Source organism: Rattus norvegicus, chromosome X (genome assembly GCF_036323735.1).
Source record: "Rattus norvegicus strain BN/NHsdMcwi chromosome X, GRCr8, whole genome shotgun sequence".
Lineage (NCBI taxonomy): Eukaryota > Metazoa > Chordata > Mammalia > Rodentia > Muridae > Rattus > Rattus norvegicus.
Window position 1 is genome coordinate 112,135,877 of NC_086039.1, and position 20,371 is coordinate 112,156,247.

General features: G+C 37.1%; 1 protein-coding gene across 17 annotated transcripts in view; it reads left to right on the forward strand.

Annotated features, from left to right (window-relative positions):
* Positions 1 to 20,371, forward strand: part of Pak3 (p21 (RAC1) activated kinase 3) — a 258,071-nt gene that overhangs the window by 222,910 nt on the left and 14,790 nt on the right. For all 17 annotated transcript variants that reach the window (XM_063279845.1, XM_063279849.1, XM_017601940.3 and 14 more), the window contains 5 exons: positions 10,409 to 10,457; positions 10,718 to 10,830; positions 12,184 to 12,301; positions 13,995 to 14,094; positions 14,518 to 14,714. In XM_063279845.1, coding sequence (XP_063135915.1) covers positions 10,409 to 10,457; positions 10,718 to 10,830; positions 12,184 to 12,301; positions 13,995 to 14,094; positions 14,518 to 14,714 — 577 coding nt within the window. The remainder of the gene's footprint in view (positions 1 to 10,408; positions 10,458 to 10,717; positions 10,831 to 12,183; positions 12,302 to 13,994; positions 14,095 to 14,517; positions 14,715 to 20,371) is intronic.

A 20,371-nucleotide genomic window follows, 5' to 3' on the forward strand; every position in this document is an offset into this window, starting at 1 on the left:
GGGAATTGAACTCAGGACCTCTGGAAGAGCAGTCAGTACTCTTAACCACTGAGCCATCTCTCCAGCCCCCAATACTTTGTTTTAATTGTTTGTGAAAGCTTAAGTTTTTGAGCAGATACTAGTTGGTTAAACCAGTATAACATCAAAAATACATAGACGAATACGCAAAGAAATGCGTGGCATTTCAGCACGTGTCCCCAGATTTCTAGTTATTCTGCATAAAAGAAACCTTCAGAAAGAATTTACTATTTGTTTCATTTGAAATACCCTCTCTCTCTCTCTCTCTCTTTTTTTTTTTTTTGATTCACTGTTTAAAAGTTCACTCCAGCACATGCTCACACAGATTTCATATACACTGGAATATAAGTTAAACTATGAAATAGTTTTAAAAATAGTTTTTGACTTTCCTGAGTACATGTGCTATTAGGTACATATCTGCTTAAATGTTCATTTGCTCCCACTTACATATTTAAAACTATACATTACATACAATTATGTATTGGTTTGATAGATTTTTCTAATTTCTCATTTCACTTCAATATCTTCTAGGTATCTTTAACATCACTGCATTTATAATTTGCAAAGAGCTCCTTTGGGAGTCCCCGGGCAGTTATATAAATGTATCACGTGACTTCCATCTAAGATACTTGAAATGTGAAAGCCGTATATGTCTCTGTGGATTGTTAAGTCTTGCACAATCACACGGTCCTGTAGTATTAAGATGATTGTTTTCTATATCTGTACCTTCCCTGTACATTTGTATGCATATCTATCTACACTCTAACTTTTATGTAAATCTTTATGTCTACTATACCACTTTCACAAATTATCACAAATTTCCAAATGGACACAAAGTAGAGAAAATACCCATTTATCACCTAGTTTTAGGAAACTCACAATGATGTCTTATACCCAAAACTTAATTGTTTGATATCGTCTAATTCCTAGTTGTCTCACAGGGCTATTTTCGTAGTTCTGGTAAAGTTAACAATCAAAAAAATCTACACATTATGTTCATTTTGCACTTCCATTTCTGTTCTCTAAAATCACCTTTGTCTTCTAACTTGGCTTTCTAGCACAATTGATTTATTAAAGATACTGGCCATTGTATGATGGAAAGCACCATTTCTGTATTTCCTGCAAATAGAAGTTAACTCTAAGAGGCTGAAATTCAGGTTCAGACTTTGGCAATATTCCTCATAGATGATGCTCCTTCATGTTATACATGTTATATATGTTATACATGTTATACATGTTATATATGTTATACATGTTATATATGTTATACATGTTATACATGTTATACATGTTATACATGTTATTCAGGATGGAGGGTTTGTGTTGTCCCCTATTTCGGTGAGGAGTGGATTATTAGGAAGGTTCAAAGCATAATTATCCACTCCCACTTCAAATTCACACCAGTCCTTCATATAATAGAATGCTGATTGATGATTATTGCTAAAATCAATCCTTTCATTAAGGATTACAAAACAATGATCTCATAAATCTACCATTCCTTCTGTACTTACTGGCTTGCATACTTTTGTTGAAAAGAACTACATTCAATCACCTAGAACTCTGGTTGCATAGAAATGTACAAATAAAGATAAATACTTCATTTCTCAATTATCATAGTTTGATATAATGAGTCAGTACCAAAATTACTTTCATCAAGAAGGCTTTCCTTTATATTTAAAATTTTTTATAAATTTATGGAGTATTATATTTGAAGTCTATTCTATATATTTAAATTCATTATTGTTTTCAATAGACTATGTCTTTGGCTAATGATAGTGCCGTTCTCTGCATCGGTTTTGAGGGAGTGCTAGAAAAAGCATATTTATGATAACTAACACTTGAGTGGCAAGGACATAAGCCCTGAAATTATTCATTTCTGTCCTTTCCAATTCTAAATGTCACTCCATATAAGCATCTAAATCTCATATGAGCCAAAATATTTTAACCCAGTATGTATTTCTTATATAAATTTAAGTGTCTGAAAATGAATGCTTAAGAACATTATTACATGATGTATTTTTAGGAGATTTGATTATAAGACAACTCTTTTTGGGAGGAAAAACAGTTACCTGTTTGGTATGGCTATATCTTAGCTTACATGATGATATACTATGGAGCTCCTTTTTTGTTATGTGCCTATATTGAAGAGGGGGGTCACATATAAGTAACTTGCTTTTTTCAATATGTGCCGGTGTTTGCATTTAAATATGTCACAATTTAGTTACCAGGCCTCCACTGGTGGACATTTAGGATTGTTTCTGATATATTATAAACAAAGCTTCAGTAATGATCTTTGCAAATAAATCATTTCACATTTATGCAAACTTATTAGGATAACTTCATAAGAGTAGAATTTTTGCATCAAATAATGTATGCATTTAAAATTTCCAAGTTGATCTCCATAAAAAATAGCTAAATTCCATAGTCCAATAGTAGCTCATAAGAGTGTCCGTTTGCAAGTAGAGTTGTATTTAAATTTATAGTACAACTATAAAAACTCATGCCCACCATGCCTTTTGAAATACAATATAAGTGTGGAACAAAATGTATCTATGCTGAAGAATTTGTTTGCTAATGTCGAATATGTGTTTAATGCCAGTGTCATGCCATATCTCTCCAGGGATTAACTCGGCTGTACATCTAAGATTGATGAAAAGTGTCAATGAGAAAAATCTTTTTTAGATCATTTTACTTCTAGACATTAAGACATGCATATGGCCAAAGGAGTTTTATGCAACTTCTGGACAGTTTTCAATTATACCATCAAACCTAATGACCATATAATTAATTCATTAAAATGACAAGTAAGCTGTATTACCAAGTCATGTGTAATCAAGCACCCAATACTGACTGACCCCTTTACATTTGTTTTAAACTTTTAAAAGTCAATTTGTTATGTAATGTATTTTTCCCTAATATTTCACAAGGAGTTCTTTTTACACTCACAAGTGAAGTTCCCATGTTGGAGATGAACAGTTCTAAATTTTATTTCTTTGAGGGGAATTTATTTAATTTTAGGTTAACAGATCAAATGATACATTTAATTATGGCACATTCATATATGCATTCATATGCTTTGCTGTAATTTGTATCCACCCGGAACCCTCCTTTCTCAAAGGGGACTATGAGTAGCTGCTTGGTTTAGATAATCTACTAAGCCGTATGCTGCTTAGAAGTCCTGGGTAAGTACCGAGAATGAACCTCGACCCAGTTTTTGTTGTTGTTGTCGTCCTCATTTAGAGAAAGAGTGGAAGTGGTGTCTAGTGTGTTATTCTTTGGGTTGGATCACCCACCCAAAACGTATTTGTTTCCTCATTGGATCTACTTTGGACCACACAGGGCAGGATTCTATGGGGCACTAAATAGACATAGTCTAAGCTTTATAATAGGCTTTGTGATGGAGGAGATTGGAAATACATTAGCAATTGTGAAAAGCAATGTTTATACGCCAATGGAAGATGCCCTTTGTTCTACTTAATGCTCTTAAATGCCTTGTGTTGTATGCTGTCCTTTGTAAAGAAAGATGATGCCCCACATTCAAACGCCATTAGCAGAGTTTACACATTAAGTTGTTTTTTTCCAGCCTTAGTATTGAGCCAGTATTAAGCCACCTACCGCCCTTTCCCATCCCTGCCCTCTTGAAACCAATGGCACACACTTTGAAACAGCTGCTTAGACTTAACGTTGAAGTGAGTAGCTGAGAGTTATCTGGCATTTCCAGGGATTAAGCTCTGTAACTGTGGACTCGTTATTACTGGACTATAACCCACTGAGTTTTCTGGCCTCACATCCATAGTGTGTTACAGCTCTATTTAGAAAGAGGTGACTGTGAATGATCTGGGAAAAGCTGTGTCCTAGCTAAACAACGGGAATCCCCCACTGAATTTTATAATCTTACTAATTAAAGGTTGTACCACCTGGCTCTTAATGCATTCTATATACTTAGGTCACCAGGTGATGTGAGTTACCTAATTTTATTCTATTTTACTCTTTGCATTAGTGACATTTTTTTGAGAAATAAATTTCCTGACAAGGACTGAACAATCACTCTTAACATCTTTGCATACAGTACTCTTCACAGTTCTCAATGGATATTTAAGTCCCATTCAGGAGTTTTATATCTATTCTGAGTGGTTGTGGTTTACATTTACTCTGATAGTTCATGCAGCACAACGTGGGCATGTGTAATAGTATCAAATGTGCATTTGTGAAACTCCATGTCACGTGCATTTATATAGTAAAACAATTTCTATAGAAGCACCTAGTAAGTAGTACCTTTCTTATATATTCAGAACAGCCCCTTATCCATCTCAGCCACATAGAATATCTTACTTGAGTGAGAGAATCAGAAGAACTACTATGTATGTTTATGTCAAAAAGAATTTTGCCCTGGAACGAACTGAATAGACTAACATGAACATGGGGATGCCATAAGCAGAAAACATAGAGGTAAGGAGAGCACTTGGGAGTAGCAGTTTAAAACAATAGCTACAAATATGAATCTGAGGAAGAGCTGCAGTTGCACTGAGCATTAACGAAAATGCTTAAGATCTAGCTTTAAAGTGGAACAGTTGTCCTTACAGAAAAATAAAATCATATGTCAGAGAATGGATGCAACTGGAAATCATTATGTTGAACAAAATAAACCAGACTCAGAAAAATAAACACTGCACATTTTCTCCCCTGCATGAAACCTATATTTAAGGATGTCTGTGGGGGGAGTTATTTTTCTATTTAAAGTATCTTTATTTACTTTTTTAGTGTGTTCACTTTACATCCCGCACAGTGTCCCCCTCCCGGTCACACCCTCTCACAATCTTTCCCCCATCCCCCCTCCCCTGAAAAAAAATAGAAATCTTAAGGTAAAAAGGAAGAAAAGGGGAAAAAGTGTAATGGAACATATGTAACATGACAGTGGGAAAGATATGGTTGTTGAACGAGGAGATCAGGAGTGGAAAAAGGGTAACAGTGATGGGGGATGAAAAATAAAATATATACATTTCCATATATATATGTATATATATATAAATGAAACTCATTAGTGTTCATGTTAAGATATAATAAAATGTAAAGAAAATGGAGCATGCAAAACATGAAGCTGGAAAATTAAGCAATGGCATCAAACTGGTGCATTTTTAAACTCAGCTATTAGCTGTATAACCACAGCTAACTCACCATTTACCCAGTTACAACTTACTCATTTGTACACGGAGGCAACTAGAGTTGCACCTAGCGCCACTGAGAGACCTCATTCATTTCTAGAGAGTTGGCAGAGAAACTGTCGCAATAAATGATAAAGGGATTTCTACTAGGAGTAGCAGGAAACGGAAGAGTAGATAGAAAGAATAACCAAATGGGGCTTACGTTCCTGACTGTGACCTCATTAGCACTATGTTTAAACTTGTGAAACCTTAAAAGGGAATAGCGTCTATCCCTCCAGTGACCTCATTCATTCCCACCTAGCTCGCTGTGCACTACATCGCTTCCTATTGCTTTTTTACTCTTTAGGCACTCTGCAAAGTTGTTCTTAGCCTACCTTTCTTGCCCCCCATCCTCTACTTCATTCACGTGATGATATCAAAGTGATTCATCTCAACGATTAGTCTTTTCATGTTGCCTCCCTGGCAACTATTTAGTATGGTTTGACGTTGGTTCTTAGAAAAAGGACCTGGTAGAGAATAGTGATAAACTGACTTGTGGAGAAAGGGGAGAAATTGGGAATTGTCTGTTTCTTTCTAGACTCTTCAGGCTAGATGGCAATGTTTCCATTTGATGGTCATGCATTTGGCCACCTCAAGGACAGCCTACTGATAAAACATGTGGTGCAAAGCTGAGAGCTGTAATTGATGAGGGCCCGTAGTTGAGCATTCTGTTAGTTTAATATTCTTTAACCATGCTGGATGTTTAAAAGAGTTCTCCTTCATAGTTAGGAGAGCACTGTTACGTAGTTGTTTGATAGCAGCAGGCACATCCTTCCCACTCTTGGGGCTTCAGAGTTCCCATCTGTAACGAGGAGGTTAAACTTGAATGATCTGGCTTTCCATTCAGGTCTACTAATGTATGATTTCCTTGTACCATATGAGAAACTGAGATTTGTAATAAATAAAATTCCCACAATAAATAAATATTCTTCTTACAGCATTATATCTATAAAGCAAGAATAGATGGATAAAAGAATCAATTTAATTAAGTGACCTGTAAAAAATATGAAACAATCAAATTGATAAACTCAGTATGTCCGAGAATAAGGAGTTTAGTCCCCATCTTTATTAGTTTGATTTCTGTCATCTTTATGTCCCAAGATGCCAACAGATGATAGTTTTAAAATTAAGATGAAGTAAAATTTTATTGTGTAAGCCTATTATTAACACACACACACACACACACACACACATATATATAGTCAATCATATTTCAGTGTAAGCATATGTATTGAGATATTTTAATATACTCCAATGTTCTGCAAGGCTCATATTTTGGGAATGGAATTGGCTAGATATTGTCTCCTTTGTACCGCTGTGCTTTAAATATTATGATGAGAGGACCATTCCTCTTTACAACCTGCAAACCCCCTACAAACAAATAACCTGTTCCTTGTGAATTAAGCTATGCAATCTTGACCACAAACTGCAGTTATTAATAGTTTAATTCTTATCCTTTATCAAACAAAAATAATTATATATTACTAGTGCTTAGAGACTTTTTATCAGAATGTGGTACTCAATAGTCCCATTATGATAAATCCTACCAAGAAAGGAAATAAATGCAATATTCAAATTACCAGTATTGTAGGTAAATATGAAATTTCTATTATTAATTTTGAAACATTATGTATCTTGAAAATTCCACATATTTAAAGAGCATCCTAGTCATCTATCAACTACATTTGGGACGTTAGTTGCTATATTAGAAAACAATCAATAGAATAATAATTATTAATACTTATTTGGCACTTACTATGTGCCAGAGCTGAATGACTTTTAAGGCTTAGCATACATTTAATCCACCTTCGAAGGTAAATCACTGAGAGTCACACAACTAGAAAGTGATAGGATTTAAACCAGCAATGATTTGAATAAATAGGTGTGGGGAATGCTATCCTCAGCCCAGCAGTGGGCATTGAAAATGACTATGGATGAATCTTGAAGATAATAAGATTTCTTGGCAGAGAAAACAAAAATAATAATTAAAAAAAAACTCCCATGGAATCAAGTCAGAAATCAAACCTTCGATTTGATTCTTGAAGGTTTCTTGGGGTTCAGTGTTGCATTAGGTCTGCTAGCTGGAGTGGCAAGGAGCTAAGTTTCTCTACAGTACCTGAATTTATTCATTTTTAGTTGAAGGTTCACATAGACTCTAAGTTGGTCAAAACAGTAACTTACTGATTAGTAATATAATAATATGTTAGGTTTGCGGATTCACATAGGAAGCCATTTTAGGACAGAACAAAGATAAGGGGGAGGAAGGGAAAAATGTCTTTCCCACTGAACAACTGCCTCTGTCCATGAAGGTCAGGGAAAAACGCAAATGCGCCGTTTGGTTCTAGTTAATAACCCTCACTCTAGGATGTCAGGGCCTTTAAGTCGGAAAGTCTATACAAATGGACCTTGTAATCCTGGGATACTGGGGTTTCAGGATTAGGGATCTATCTATCTTAAGACAAAACACTGAAGGAAATAGGGAGACGATGCAGTAAAGAAAAGGAAGAAAACGGATTCCAAGGTAAGTCTCCAAAGATGGTAAACACTAATCCCTCTTGTGCTTCCAATCAATCATAGTTTTATTCCCTCAGACAGCAGAAATGAGCTTCAATGGTTGAAGGAACACCCATGGGGAAAAGTCACCATGCAGGCTAGCCTTTTCTCACGCTAGCTTTAACTAGACTAGTTACCATCTTGCTTATTTTATAAAACTCCATATATGATTTTTATTTAGTGTGTTCTAAACTTAAAGAGAGGAAAAAAAAGAAAAATGCAAAACTATTTCTCAAGGGAGAGGCTAAAACATCACTATAAAGTGTTCCTACAGATAATCCTTTAACAAAAACCAAACCTGCTTTTGAAAAGGAAAGAGATGCTAGCAAGGTCGTTAGGGTTAGGGCATCGGGTGGTTCTAGCCAACAGTCAGTAAATCAGTTCTCTTCTGCTGCATAATGAACAGCTACAGCAGCAATAAGGAATCATAACAGCAGAGGCCATATTAAACTTCAGGGGCGATCTGGGCTTAGGGCCAAATGCTGTCTTAGATTGTGTCATTTGATAGTCTGAGGTCGTAAAAGAGAGGTATTTCTAGTATCTCATTTTACAGATACTGTCATTCTGCTGAATTGGATGGTATGCATGTGTTTTCGATATCTGGAAATGAACCAAATAAAGATTTTTAAAAACATAGTTTGCAATTAGGTTTGAAGAGGTTTTCAGAGCTTACCGCTGCTGAAGTGAGCGCCAAGTTGATTGAGACAATCTACTCCTCTGAATTCAATTCTGAGTTCAAAAGGGCAAATCACACCTGGCTCCCAACTCAGGAATGACTCATCTTTTATTCCAAGAAAGTAGTGTATCGTGAAGATTCATTTGGGTGAAATACCTTTCCTTATTGAAAGGAAAGGAATTGTTTCAATTGAGTTTTTGCTGAAGAATATTTTTTATTAGTGTGCTCATTCAACAAATATTTAGTGGCATCAACTGTAAGTTCTGAATATAGACTCTACAATAGACAATATTGAAAACAGATTTGTTTGATATAAGCATACATGTTGAGAGTCACCAAATGCTCGTCCGGGTACCACCTAGAGATTAAGTCTGATATTTAGACTGGTTTCAAAACCTAATTGTAAAGCTAAGCAGAATGTGGTCTGTACGTTGGACAGCCTGGGAAGGCTATTCAATCTTTCTGACTTTCAGGTTCTGATTTATGAGATGAGACTAATTGAGTTGCCTTATATATAAATATAGGGGAGAATCTCATAAAAGCAAGTCTATAAACTTCTCAACACTGTGTCTGACACACAGAAAACATTCAATACATGCTTACTTCTGCTGTGGTCCACTGTTTTCTTTCTGAAAGGACTGAAGCTCAGTGAAGGGAAATTTCTTGCCAGGGTTTGCACAGCTTGTGATGGTGAAGCAGGCTCAAATCTCTGCTATTAGTCAAAGAAGCCTTATACCACACTAGCCATTTCCTTTTCACGGGGCAGGTGACATAAGCATCCCAGGCTTTTGAGAAATATCGTGAATCATCAAGGGAAAAATGTCATAAAGAAATGCCTGACATAGAGTTATGGATCATAACAGTAATTCCAATATTTGGGAGGCTGAAGTAGAAAGATCACAGCAAGGACATTCTGAGTTACATATGGGCAAGAGGAGAGAAAGAGAGATATGGATGGATAGATAGATAGATAGATAGATAGATAGATAGATAGATAGATAGAATATCTTTCTAAACTCAATCGAAAACTTAGAGCATTATAATTCCTAGGAAATGAATCGTCAGATTGTTTTCCTAGCTGTTTTTCTTGCCACCACGAAATGAATACCTCCTCAGCTGAAGGTAAGGTTGAGAAGACCTTCAGAAGTGTAAACCAAAAGATACTGGGATCTCATCAGGACAATACATTGTCTCTCTGCAAAGCAAGGGAAAATCTAAGTAAAGTTAAAATAGAAGCATAAATACTTCAAAGACTTAAGGAAAGATAGGCTAAAAAGGGATATTTCATAGGAGTGAAAACTCACTGAAATTGATGAGAAATTTAGCAAACATAAAAATACAGAAGCTCTATAACAGAGCCACAGGGTTATTCCTTTGAGCAGGTACAGCACTGACACACACTGAAACTGACTGATTCATTAAATGAAGGGTTGGAGATGCATAAAATAGCTCCTGTGTCTATATGCTAAAAATAATAGCTGAGTTAAAGTTGCCTCAGCAAAAGATGAGCTATTCTTTTCCGAAATTTACTTTTCCTCAATCAGAGGCCTGCGATGATGGTTGTTTAAATACGTAAAGAATATGAAAAATAGTACAGGGTTTCCTTAGGAAGTACAAGGCCAGTATGCTAATTTCACAAATGCATAGTGAACTGGTGCCAGAAAGGCTAGTGAAAGGTCCTAGTCCACCACAAAGGATTCATTGCGTTAGTCTCTGACATAACTACTATATAAGGCAGTTGTTTCAATGCTGTGCACTTACAATTTGCTAGGACAGTAGATCTAGTATTAAGTGTTCTTTCAATAATTATTAAGAAACTGCCCCTGTGTTACCTCCTCACTGAATCTTGATCTTGCTAACTTAATTCCCCTGAAAGTGAATTACATTTTTTCATACATACATGGGAAAGTATCGGTAACACGTGCATTGTTTATTCATTGGGTAATTTTCACCTTTCCAGGGCATCAGGAACTGTTTACACAGCACTAGACATTGCGACAGGACAAGAGGTATGTGGCTCTAATTGATCTGTATTACTTTTTTTTGTGTTTATCAATTTTTCTTGTTGCTAACTCGTGTCCGGCAGGCAGCACTAGGTTGCGATGGGAGATTAATTCCGTGGTGTGCAAAACATCTGGAATAGATAGTGCCTGGCCAAAGAAAAGGTGCAGGTTTGTAGAACACATACAGAATAGTAGATAAAGAATTTGTACATTTCCATCCATGTGTATTTTAATAGTCATGTTCTTCTGTGTTATTCATCATCCAGGTGGCTATAAAGCAAATGAACCTTCAACAGCAGCCCAAAAAGGAATTAATTATTAATGAAATTCTTGTCATGAGGGAAAATAAGAACCCCAATATTGTCAATTATTTAGATAGGTAAGTGGGGTTTTTTTTACATATTTTCTTCCTAAGATGTTATTTTCTTATTTATTTATTTAAAATGTTTCTAAAATGACACAAAGTAACACAGTAAATCTTTGCGAACCATCAAACACTTGAAAATATGTTTGGTGGACCTAGTCCTAAACCTAAGTAGTTTATATGGTTTCCTTTGGAGGATGGTGGCTCCAGGTTGTCAGGTAATACACTACTCCATGCAGGAAAAAGCAGTGGTGTTTTAAACATTTCATCAAGTGTCTATTTGGAGCCATATGGCCCCTGAGAGGCTGAGTAAAGAAGGCAGACAACAAAAGCCCTGCTTTAATGGGTGCTTTATGATTAACTGACAGTGAGGTTGGGGCAATTGAGACTTTAATCTCAAACCTTTTCCCTAAAGCAGGTAATTAATGTCTCTTTCATCAGTGGTATTAAGAGTGTTACATATAGGCACTTAAAGACAGAGCTAACTCTTCTCCCTGCGTAACATCTGTTTCTTCGGAGTTTTAGTCATTGTATGCTTAGCATCACTCTGCTGAGTTTTCTGATAAGATGCAAAGGAAATAGGATTAGGTCTCAACCTCTGTGAGTTTAAGGGCTTGCTGTCAGTGTTAGGTCATTAGACATTGATGTGGTAGAGATAGAAGAAAGACTGAATTTGAAAGTTTGAATCAGCATTTTCCCCAGTGCCTTTATGGCCCATCAGCAACAGTGTGGCATTAATTTGATTTCTGCATTTATGGTTCTGTAAAAACTTGCACTTGTTCTTTTTTAAAAGGGCTGATTTCTAGGTTTTACTCCATAATTAATGATAATGGAACTGGTGAAGTTTGATTTTTAAGAGATTTGCTTCGTGGATCCCAAAAGTACTATAATTTGAGCTGCATAGAATAGAAGGTCTTATTTTGCACTGAGATATCGGCCTTTGCTTTGTCTGGTTTGTTCTTTAAATATTCCTGTAACTCAAGCTGGCCTGGAAGTTATCATATACCCAGGGCTAGCCTTAAACTCAGAGTTGCGTTGCTTCCTCCACCCAAGTAGGTGGGATTACAGGTGTATACCACCATGCCAGGCTTAGCCACGTGTGTATTAAGGCAGAGTGGAGTCACTGGGGTCACTCCTCTCTGTAAGAAGATTGTGCTAACTGATTTTAATAACCTCCTTCTGTTTTCAAGAATGCTGAGGCTATCCAGGGACCTTAGTTCCTGTACTTGAGGACTGAAATTTGTTCCTCAATAATCATTTCAAGATAATTAGCGTGGCCCTCTTCACAATCAACTTTCATCACAAATCAGGCCCGAGTCTCTATTTCCTTAGTCCAAAGTAAAACCTTTTTTTCCTCTTTTGTTATAGCTACTTAGTGGGTGATGAACTGTGGGTAGTCATGGAATACTTGGCTGGTGGCTCTTTGACTGACGTGGTCACAGAAACCTGTATGGATGAAGGACAGATAGCAGCCGTCTGTAGAGAGGTAAGAAAAGAGAATGTATTTTGCTGGTGAGAAGTAAAGTTTACCAATGCTTTCTTGCAGCTCATACAGAATTTTTTCTAGCATCAAAATAACAACAGTGTGCTTTTGTACTGAAAAAAAATGAAATTGTATTAAAACTATAACTTAACGCCGCGCCCTATATGTATCTCCTTTGCCAGACCCATATTTAGTTACCTTTCTGTGGCTCTTATAAGCTCTAATATGCTACTCAGGAAACACTGCATCTAATCTCATATGCAGGAGTGTCAGTGAACATGGCCACTGACATGGTTCCTGTGGAATGCCTTTCTAGTCTGTGGGAATTTATACAAGATAACTGTTGTATTCTACATGCTCCACGTAAGCCCCATTAAATACAGACTACGTTATAGTCTCGTTATTTCCTAGAAGACAAATTTTTAAATTTTTAATGTGGGGTGTGTGTGTGTGTGTGTGTGTGTGTGTGTGTGTGTATGTGTGTGTGTGTGCGTGTGTGTATGCGTGTGTGTGCGTGTGTGTGTGCATGTGTGCGTGTGTGTGTGCGTGCGTGCGTGCGTGCGTGCATGCGTGTGTGTGTGCATGTGTGTGTGCATATGGATATCAAATAACAACCTTTGGGACTCAGTTCACTACTTCCATCACGTGGGTTCTGGGAATTGAGTTCAGGTTGTAAAGCGAGGCAGCAAGTGCTGTGACCTATTGATCCATCTCACAGGCCCCAGAAAGCAGTTTAACAGTTTTCCTTGAACCACAGAAAGTAATTGCTTGCATAGTGAATATTCCTTACAGCCCTCTAGTGGGCCTGAGGATCTGTCATTTACAGAAAGATAAAAGGGCATTTAGTTTCTAGATAATTCGATGGTGCTTTGTTTTGTTATTTTGATCAATATTGTTTTTACAACATACACTTTTCAGTGGTGTCTCACAATGAAATTTTCTAGAGAATGAAATGGAAACTTGAAAACGTTTGAAAGTGCAACTAAGCTAAATCATATTAGGGAATCTTTCTGCTAACATGGTTCTCTTCAATTTCCTCGTTCTTCCCCCCGACTTGTTCCCATTTCCCCTTCTCTATAAATACATGTATAGCAACAGATCATGTTTCTCCTATGCCAGAAATGGAGTTGATATTCCCTTTTTATGTTATTCTGTCTGAGCCTGTATTTGGTATTTTTTAGTATTACAAGACAGAGACATTTCTGAACAAGTCCTTTAGTTACCTTAGAACTGGAAGCCATCCTCAAATCTATCAGAAATAGGCAAAGTGAATTATTTTGCTTGCACATTCTTGTTTCCCACACTAGATCTACTGAACCAAACCTCAGCATGCACACTGAGGATTACAACATCTCTAAGAGACCAAGCTGAATCCACATCACCTAGAAAACTAGAACAAAGCATCATTATGTTAACTGGCCAAGTGGACTGTAGTGATGACTAGTACTGTTCCTTGCTTTATCCTCTTCATGGTTTGGTCTATAGTATGGCATGGGAGCCCTCCAATACTTAAGATTAAGTGTCCTCCCTGATGTAAATACTAATGTGGCATGAAAATGGTATTAAAGCATCCAGTACTCAAATTCACTTAACAATAAGTAATCATAAACTTTCCCAAAATTTGCCTGGAAATGATATATAGAATTAAAAAAAAACCCTTTGTGATATAATTAGAACTTTTTCTCTGATCCAATAGTGCCTCCAAGCTTTGGATTTCTTGCACTCAAACCAAGTGATCCACAGAGATATAAAGAGTGACAATATTCTCCTCGGGATGGATGGTTCTGTTAAACTGAGTAGGTATTTTCATTCCTTGGGCAATTTCTGCTCTTCTAATGTCTATCTTAAGAAGATAATAGCTACTAAAAGTGATTTGTCTGAAAACAAGTAGAGCTTAATTGTAACCAGATTTAGATTTAAGATTTAAGATTTTTAGATTCTAGTGACATCTAAAATTAACCAACAACAAACAACAGAAGGTGGAAAGGACTGGGAGGTAACTCTATGGCAGTCTACAGAAAATGGCAGCATTTCTGTCAATTGTTTCAGACCCCTTTAAAGTTAGAAGCAGCTGAGAGGTCAGGAAAGGATTCGGATATAAGTTAAGCACTTGCGAGAGCTTGCTTTAACATTAAAGGAAGGTTTAGCAACATGGGGAAATAAGCTATTGCAAACATTTCATTTGGGCTCACTTTAATAGATTTTTTTCTTCTCTACAGCTGATTTTGGATTCTGTGCCCAAATCACTCCTGAGCAAAGTAAACGAAGCACTATGGTGGGAACTCCCTATTGGATGGCACCTGAGGTGGTAACTCGAAAAGCTTATGGCCCGAAAGTTGATATCTGGTCTCTGGGAATCATGGCCATTGAAATGGTGGAAGGTGAACCCCCTTACCTTAATGAAAATCCACTCAGGGTAAGTCAGGAAAATTGAGGTACTTCCTATCCCACCCCCCAAAAATGGGGGCAAGAAAAATACCAATTTATGATTCCCCAAACTGATATAACTAATACTTTTTTGGAACAAGTAACACAGAGACAATGAGTTATGATGTATAAATTGCTCTGAGCATGAAGTACCTTGCTCTTAGTCCCTGTCAAAACAAGAGCCTTTAATATTCTTTAGTATACAACTTTCTACTATAAAACTCTAGAAATGGGTGAAAAGAAAGATGTGGGTAGAATGGGCATTTTTATCACGTACTATGGTTAAATGATCTGCCCAGAAAACCTTTGTTTCATAATTACTTTAACAAAGCAAAACAATGAATTTCTAGAACACTTGTCATTTTAAGTTGGATTTCTGTTATCAGTAGCAAGTCATTGAGCAAGAACAGCTTGGTTGACATTGAATGCAACAGACAGAGATAGAGCACCAGCATGGTGAAACCACAAACTTAATTAGAAGACCATCAAGTAGAAGAGAAATAGAAATTATTTGAGTTAGAGAATTCAGTTTCCTACTACATAATTGGAAGTTTGATCCTCAAATGATTCAGTTACCCCTGCAAAGAAAAATAAAATAAAATGAGAACCCCCACCTTGTAACCTAACCCCATTGTCTTTTTTTTAGATATGTGTAGTTGATCATGAGGATAAAAGTCAAAGAAATACAAATGAAGCAGTTGCTTAAGGTAGACATAAGTCAGAAGCTATTGGGTTGAATATAGCCTCACTGTACACCAAAGCAGTACTCTGTATGCATGAAGGACAGGAGAGTGTTCCTAAAAGAAAATAGCCACAGATTCAAATCTACTTTTCAAGCTCATACACAACATCAGTGCCAAAGGCCTTGTCTATGTCATTATCATACAGAGTCTAATAATGTCTTTTATCCTTTATCTATAAACTCATTGCCTTTGGTAATCAGTCAAGTGTATTCTCATTATGTTTGGAAAATCTATATTCAAGCCAAATATATGTGACTTTCTATATATGCAAAGAAATCTGTGAACTAAATGTCTAGTTGTTGTGCATTTGAAAATTGTGTATTCTCTAATACACAATTAGCCAGTTTCTAATATATAGAGAGATGCCTCCTTTAATTCTTCCTCCTTTTGATTCTACTCTGGTATTTGGCTGCTGGTCCTAGTCTCTCTATACTAAACAACAGATATGAAAGAAAGCCCGAATGAATTCTCCGGCTGTTACCCTTGTCTCAAACAAAACAATCTGAAAGTGAGATGTATGTAGCTGCCTGGAGGACTGAGTAGAAAAGAGGGGGCATTTTCCCACCATTTGTGGGTCAGCCTACCATGAGTTTAATCAAGTCCACCTCTGACCTTTGGAACAGTGCATTAGGATAATTAGGAGGGCTTTTCTGTATTGTCTTAGTACCTTTGCCCATTAGGAGACCTCACTGAAAGAACACATCAGGTCTGTTGTTTCTATGGATTTCCTCCTCTAAGTCTTCGAACTGTAGTGGCACTAAATGAATCACAGCTAGTTTGCTCTCTGCTTTCTGCTCAGTAACTTACGACCTGGAGAATTTAAGGATTAAATAAATGGCACTGTAAGCCAACTAGTCTCAGGAATGCATTTCTTGCTCTCTTCTGTTTTTCCAGTCATAACTGATCTCCCTTTAGCTAGACTGGTAATTACTGGGGGGTTGGGGGGAGAAATGGGTTTTTTATCTCCATAGATATCTTCTAGTTTGAGATTAATAGCTTGTCTCTTAGAATCCATAGTCTTCTATCAAAACAAGTACTTGCAGATTAATAAACCATAAGGTTCAGGAAGCCTACATTAAAACTATGATCAAAAAAGAGCTGTCAGAAAGACTACTTTTTTGAATTCCGCAGATAAGGATGGACTAACTTCGTGCCTTACTCTCTTCACTAGAGATCTTGATCAACCTCTGGGAGATTAACCAAGTCCATGTTGAGCCAGGCTGATTCTGAAGCTCTTCTCTTCTAGACAGCAGAAATACTCTTAAGCTTTCTTTGTAAATGGGCTGCCCTGCTCTTTTCTTACAGAAAACACAGTGTCTTGGCCTAGATGCCTTTATCTGGGATTGGCGGGTCATATCTACTGAACTCATGGAAAGTTTGGATATAGACACAGTTGACACTGTAGGAAGCCTACTTTTTCTTGGATTTGGGTAACTGCACACTATGTTGGGAACTAGAAAAATCAGGCACCATTAGGAGAGGTATGAAAGAGCCCTCAGATCTTTCATTAAAACTATCTCAATCTACCACCAGTCTACTATTTGTAGGCTTTGAAACAGACGGAAGTAGAAGGGAGTGAGGAGAAGAAGATAAAATGGAACTGTAAAGGGTGGCTTGCATTTGTGGGGACAAAAGAAATATCAGTTAAGTAGTCAGGCACATCCAAGTGCATCCTGACAATGTAACTTAAAAGCTCAGGACCATTTTGCAAGTCGCTTCAAACCTTTCTGACCTCATTTCCTTTCTGGGAATAGGGATAATATCTGTCTCACCGAATCCACATGAAAGTCATGAATAATTTATATAAATCACAGAGCTCCATGCTTAGCTCACTGTAGAAAATATATGTAGTTTAAAGTTGTTTTCACTCACTCATTTAATGGATTCACCATTCCTCCAACACACTTTTATCCCATGGCCCAACAACTCCCATAGCGGAGAGAATTCTGTAGGGTTCAATATAATTACTGTAATTAGGTAGCATTAAACAGAACAGGTTCAAGGTAAAGAAAGTCTCAGGCTGTCCTTTACAAGGCTGCCTGCATCTCTCTGTGACTTGTACTGTTTGCTGTACACGAGTCATCTGAGCAAACTGTCTGTCAAAATTGATTGCAGATATACATGTGATGCAAAAAATGAACTTGATAAAAATTGAATATTTTTTTGCTTAGTATAAAAGGATTGAGATTTTAAAATGTTAATAAATGACCTAATAGGCTCATGAAATGCTTTTAAAAGCTCACAGAGCTATCAACTTTGCTAATGATACAATACTAGTAGCCTTTCCAAAGGCAGAGAGGAGACAGCCTTCTCATTGTAGCCCCCAGACCCTGAAGTCTTTGCACTCAATGTAATTGGCCTTGGACAGAAATGTTGTTCTGTGACCCATGGGCATTTTTATATAGCCACTAGTAATTAAGTACCTCATGCCTTCTGTTTGTCAAAGGAACTGGGTTTTAAAGCAATACAGCTTTCTCTGTGAATATGCAAATCAAAGATTTGTTTTTTCTTGATAACAACTTTTCTGATAATGGATGTTATTTTTTGCTAAAAATTGTTATCATAAAGACAGGTTCTAAACAAGGAGAACTTTGTTCTGTTTACCAGCACAAAGAAATTACCTTTCTTTTAAAAAATCAGTTTACTCTCACACATAATAGGTCTGTTCTTATCAAGTTGTAATGGCTTTTGGTACTGGGAAATTTCTCAGTGATGTCCACTTGATGTCTATACAGAACCGTTTATAGTCCTGCTTTATGTGTAATTTTCTAGACAGTTTTATGTGTTTGCTTTATGCCTTCGTTGTAACTATTCATAGGGATTTATTAAACATGGAGCTACTGGAAGACACTGGTAGTGGTGTCAGAAGCAGTGAGTGGTATGGCATGGGAACCATGCACCCTGCTTGTTTTTCTCCTTGGAATCCTCTGTGGAGTTTAAGAACCAATGCCACTGGATTCCATCCCATAGGAAAGGTGGAAACTGGAACTAGTCCAAAGGCAAACCTATATGGCAAGACCTTAATAGATTACTGTCTGCAATGAAATGTAGTTCTTCATACCTCTATGAGCACAGCAGTTTAACCAGGAATGGGCATACTTACTCTGCTTATACTTGCCCATTTCCTTTAAGGAATCATAACTAATAGCATATGATGGTTTGTATATGCTTGACCTAGGGAGTGGCACCATTAGGAGGTGTGGCCTTGTTGGAGTAGGTTTGTCACTGTGGGTGTGGGCTTTAGACCCCAACCCTAGCTTCCTGCAAGTCAGTCTTCTCCTTGCAGTCTTCAGATGAAGATGTTGAACTCTAAGCTCCTCCTGCACCATAGCAGCCTGGATGCTGCCATGCTTCCTGCCTTGATGATAGTGGACTAAACCTCTGAACCCGTAAGGCAGCCCCAATTAAATGTTATCTTATAAGACTTGCCTTGGCCATGGTGTCAGTTCACAGCAGTAAAACCCTAACTAAGACACAGCATCAAAACCTAGTTGAAATCTTTTTCTTCACTTCTTCATTCTCAGACCTAGGAATCCAGAAACATTATATATTATAGTTTCTTTTCTGTTGCTAAGATTAAGATATTTCAACCAAAACAACCTAAGAGAGAAAATGTTTATGCTCATAATTTCAGGATACAGCCTATTGTTTTGGGGAAATCAAGGCAATAGGAAGTTGAAGCAGCCAGCCACATTATGTTCACAATCAAAAGGAGAGAGCAGTGAATTAATAATTATATGCCAGTACTCAGTCAGGAGTCTTCCTTCTTCTACAGTGCAGTGGGTAGGTCTTTACAAGTCAATTAATGTCATAAAGAAAAATCCCTGCAGATATGCCCATAGGTCAGCCAAATTTAGACAGTCTCTCATTGAGGCTCTCTTCTAATGATTCTAGATAATACTAAATGAGCGATTCAAACTATCACATTCTAAAAAAGAAATGATATGAATTCAGCATACATCTCTATGAGATGATTTTTCCTTTTTAGTTTTTTCTCTTCTAAAAATGGTGTTCATCTTTAAAATAAGCTAGCAGCTGAGCACCTAGCCTATACTAAAGCATAATGTAGCCATGGTGGGACTATATGGGCTGGAGTACATTACCTCAATGACTGTGGAGAAAGGAGGATAGAATCCAAATGAAGGCATGTTGTCACATTTAAAGACTTCCTACTTCTTTACTGACACTTAAAGAACCAAACAAAGGTCAGTTTTCTTGCGTTTTCCCTCTTATGACCAGGGAAATTCTAGAGAGCTTGCATGTCTCAAGAACATCATGCATAATAAGAGAAGCCCTCCTGAACAACAGCAACTAAGGGCCAAACTGCATCTTGTTCCCTCCAACCACTGGAACCTGTGTTGTGGCTTGGAATGTCTGGGTTTGATGGCGCGTGCTCATTTGGAATTAAAGTCAGACATAAACTTCCTGAACACCAGAGAAGCAAGCATACTTTGCTAGCACTCTGTCAATATTGTTTTGAACGTATTTCAGGGAGAGCTGGGAGCATTCCCTTCTTTTTCCATAAGCCACTGTGGAAGAGCAAACTTTATTGATGGGTTGTTGACACTCCTCTTCCTTTGAAGGCTTAACCTATGCTTAAAAGGAGGGGAGAGTTGGGATAACTGCAAGTAAAATAATTATAGAATAGTAACAGTGCTTCTTTTTAATAAGAAAAAATATTGCCTGTCAGAAGATAGGAAGCCCTAAAGAAGCATTGGTTGTTAAGAATTCAGCATCGGAAAATGGGACTTGGCCATATGAAAGCTGCAAGTTTTCATTAAGATTATACAGAAGCAGACAGTTCAAACTGGTGAATTATGACCCAGAAGAAAGCCAAGGGAGAAATTGATTCCATAGCAAAGTAAAATCCAAGAGTCTAACCAGGCGAAGAAAAGGGAAAGTT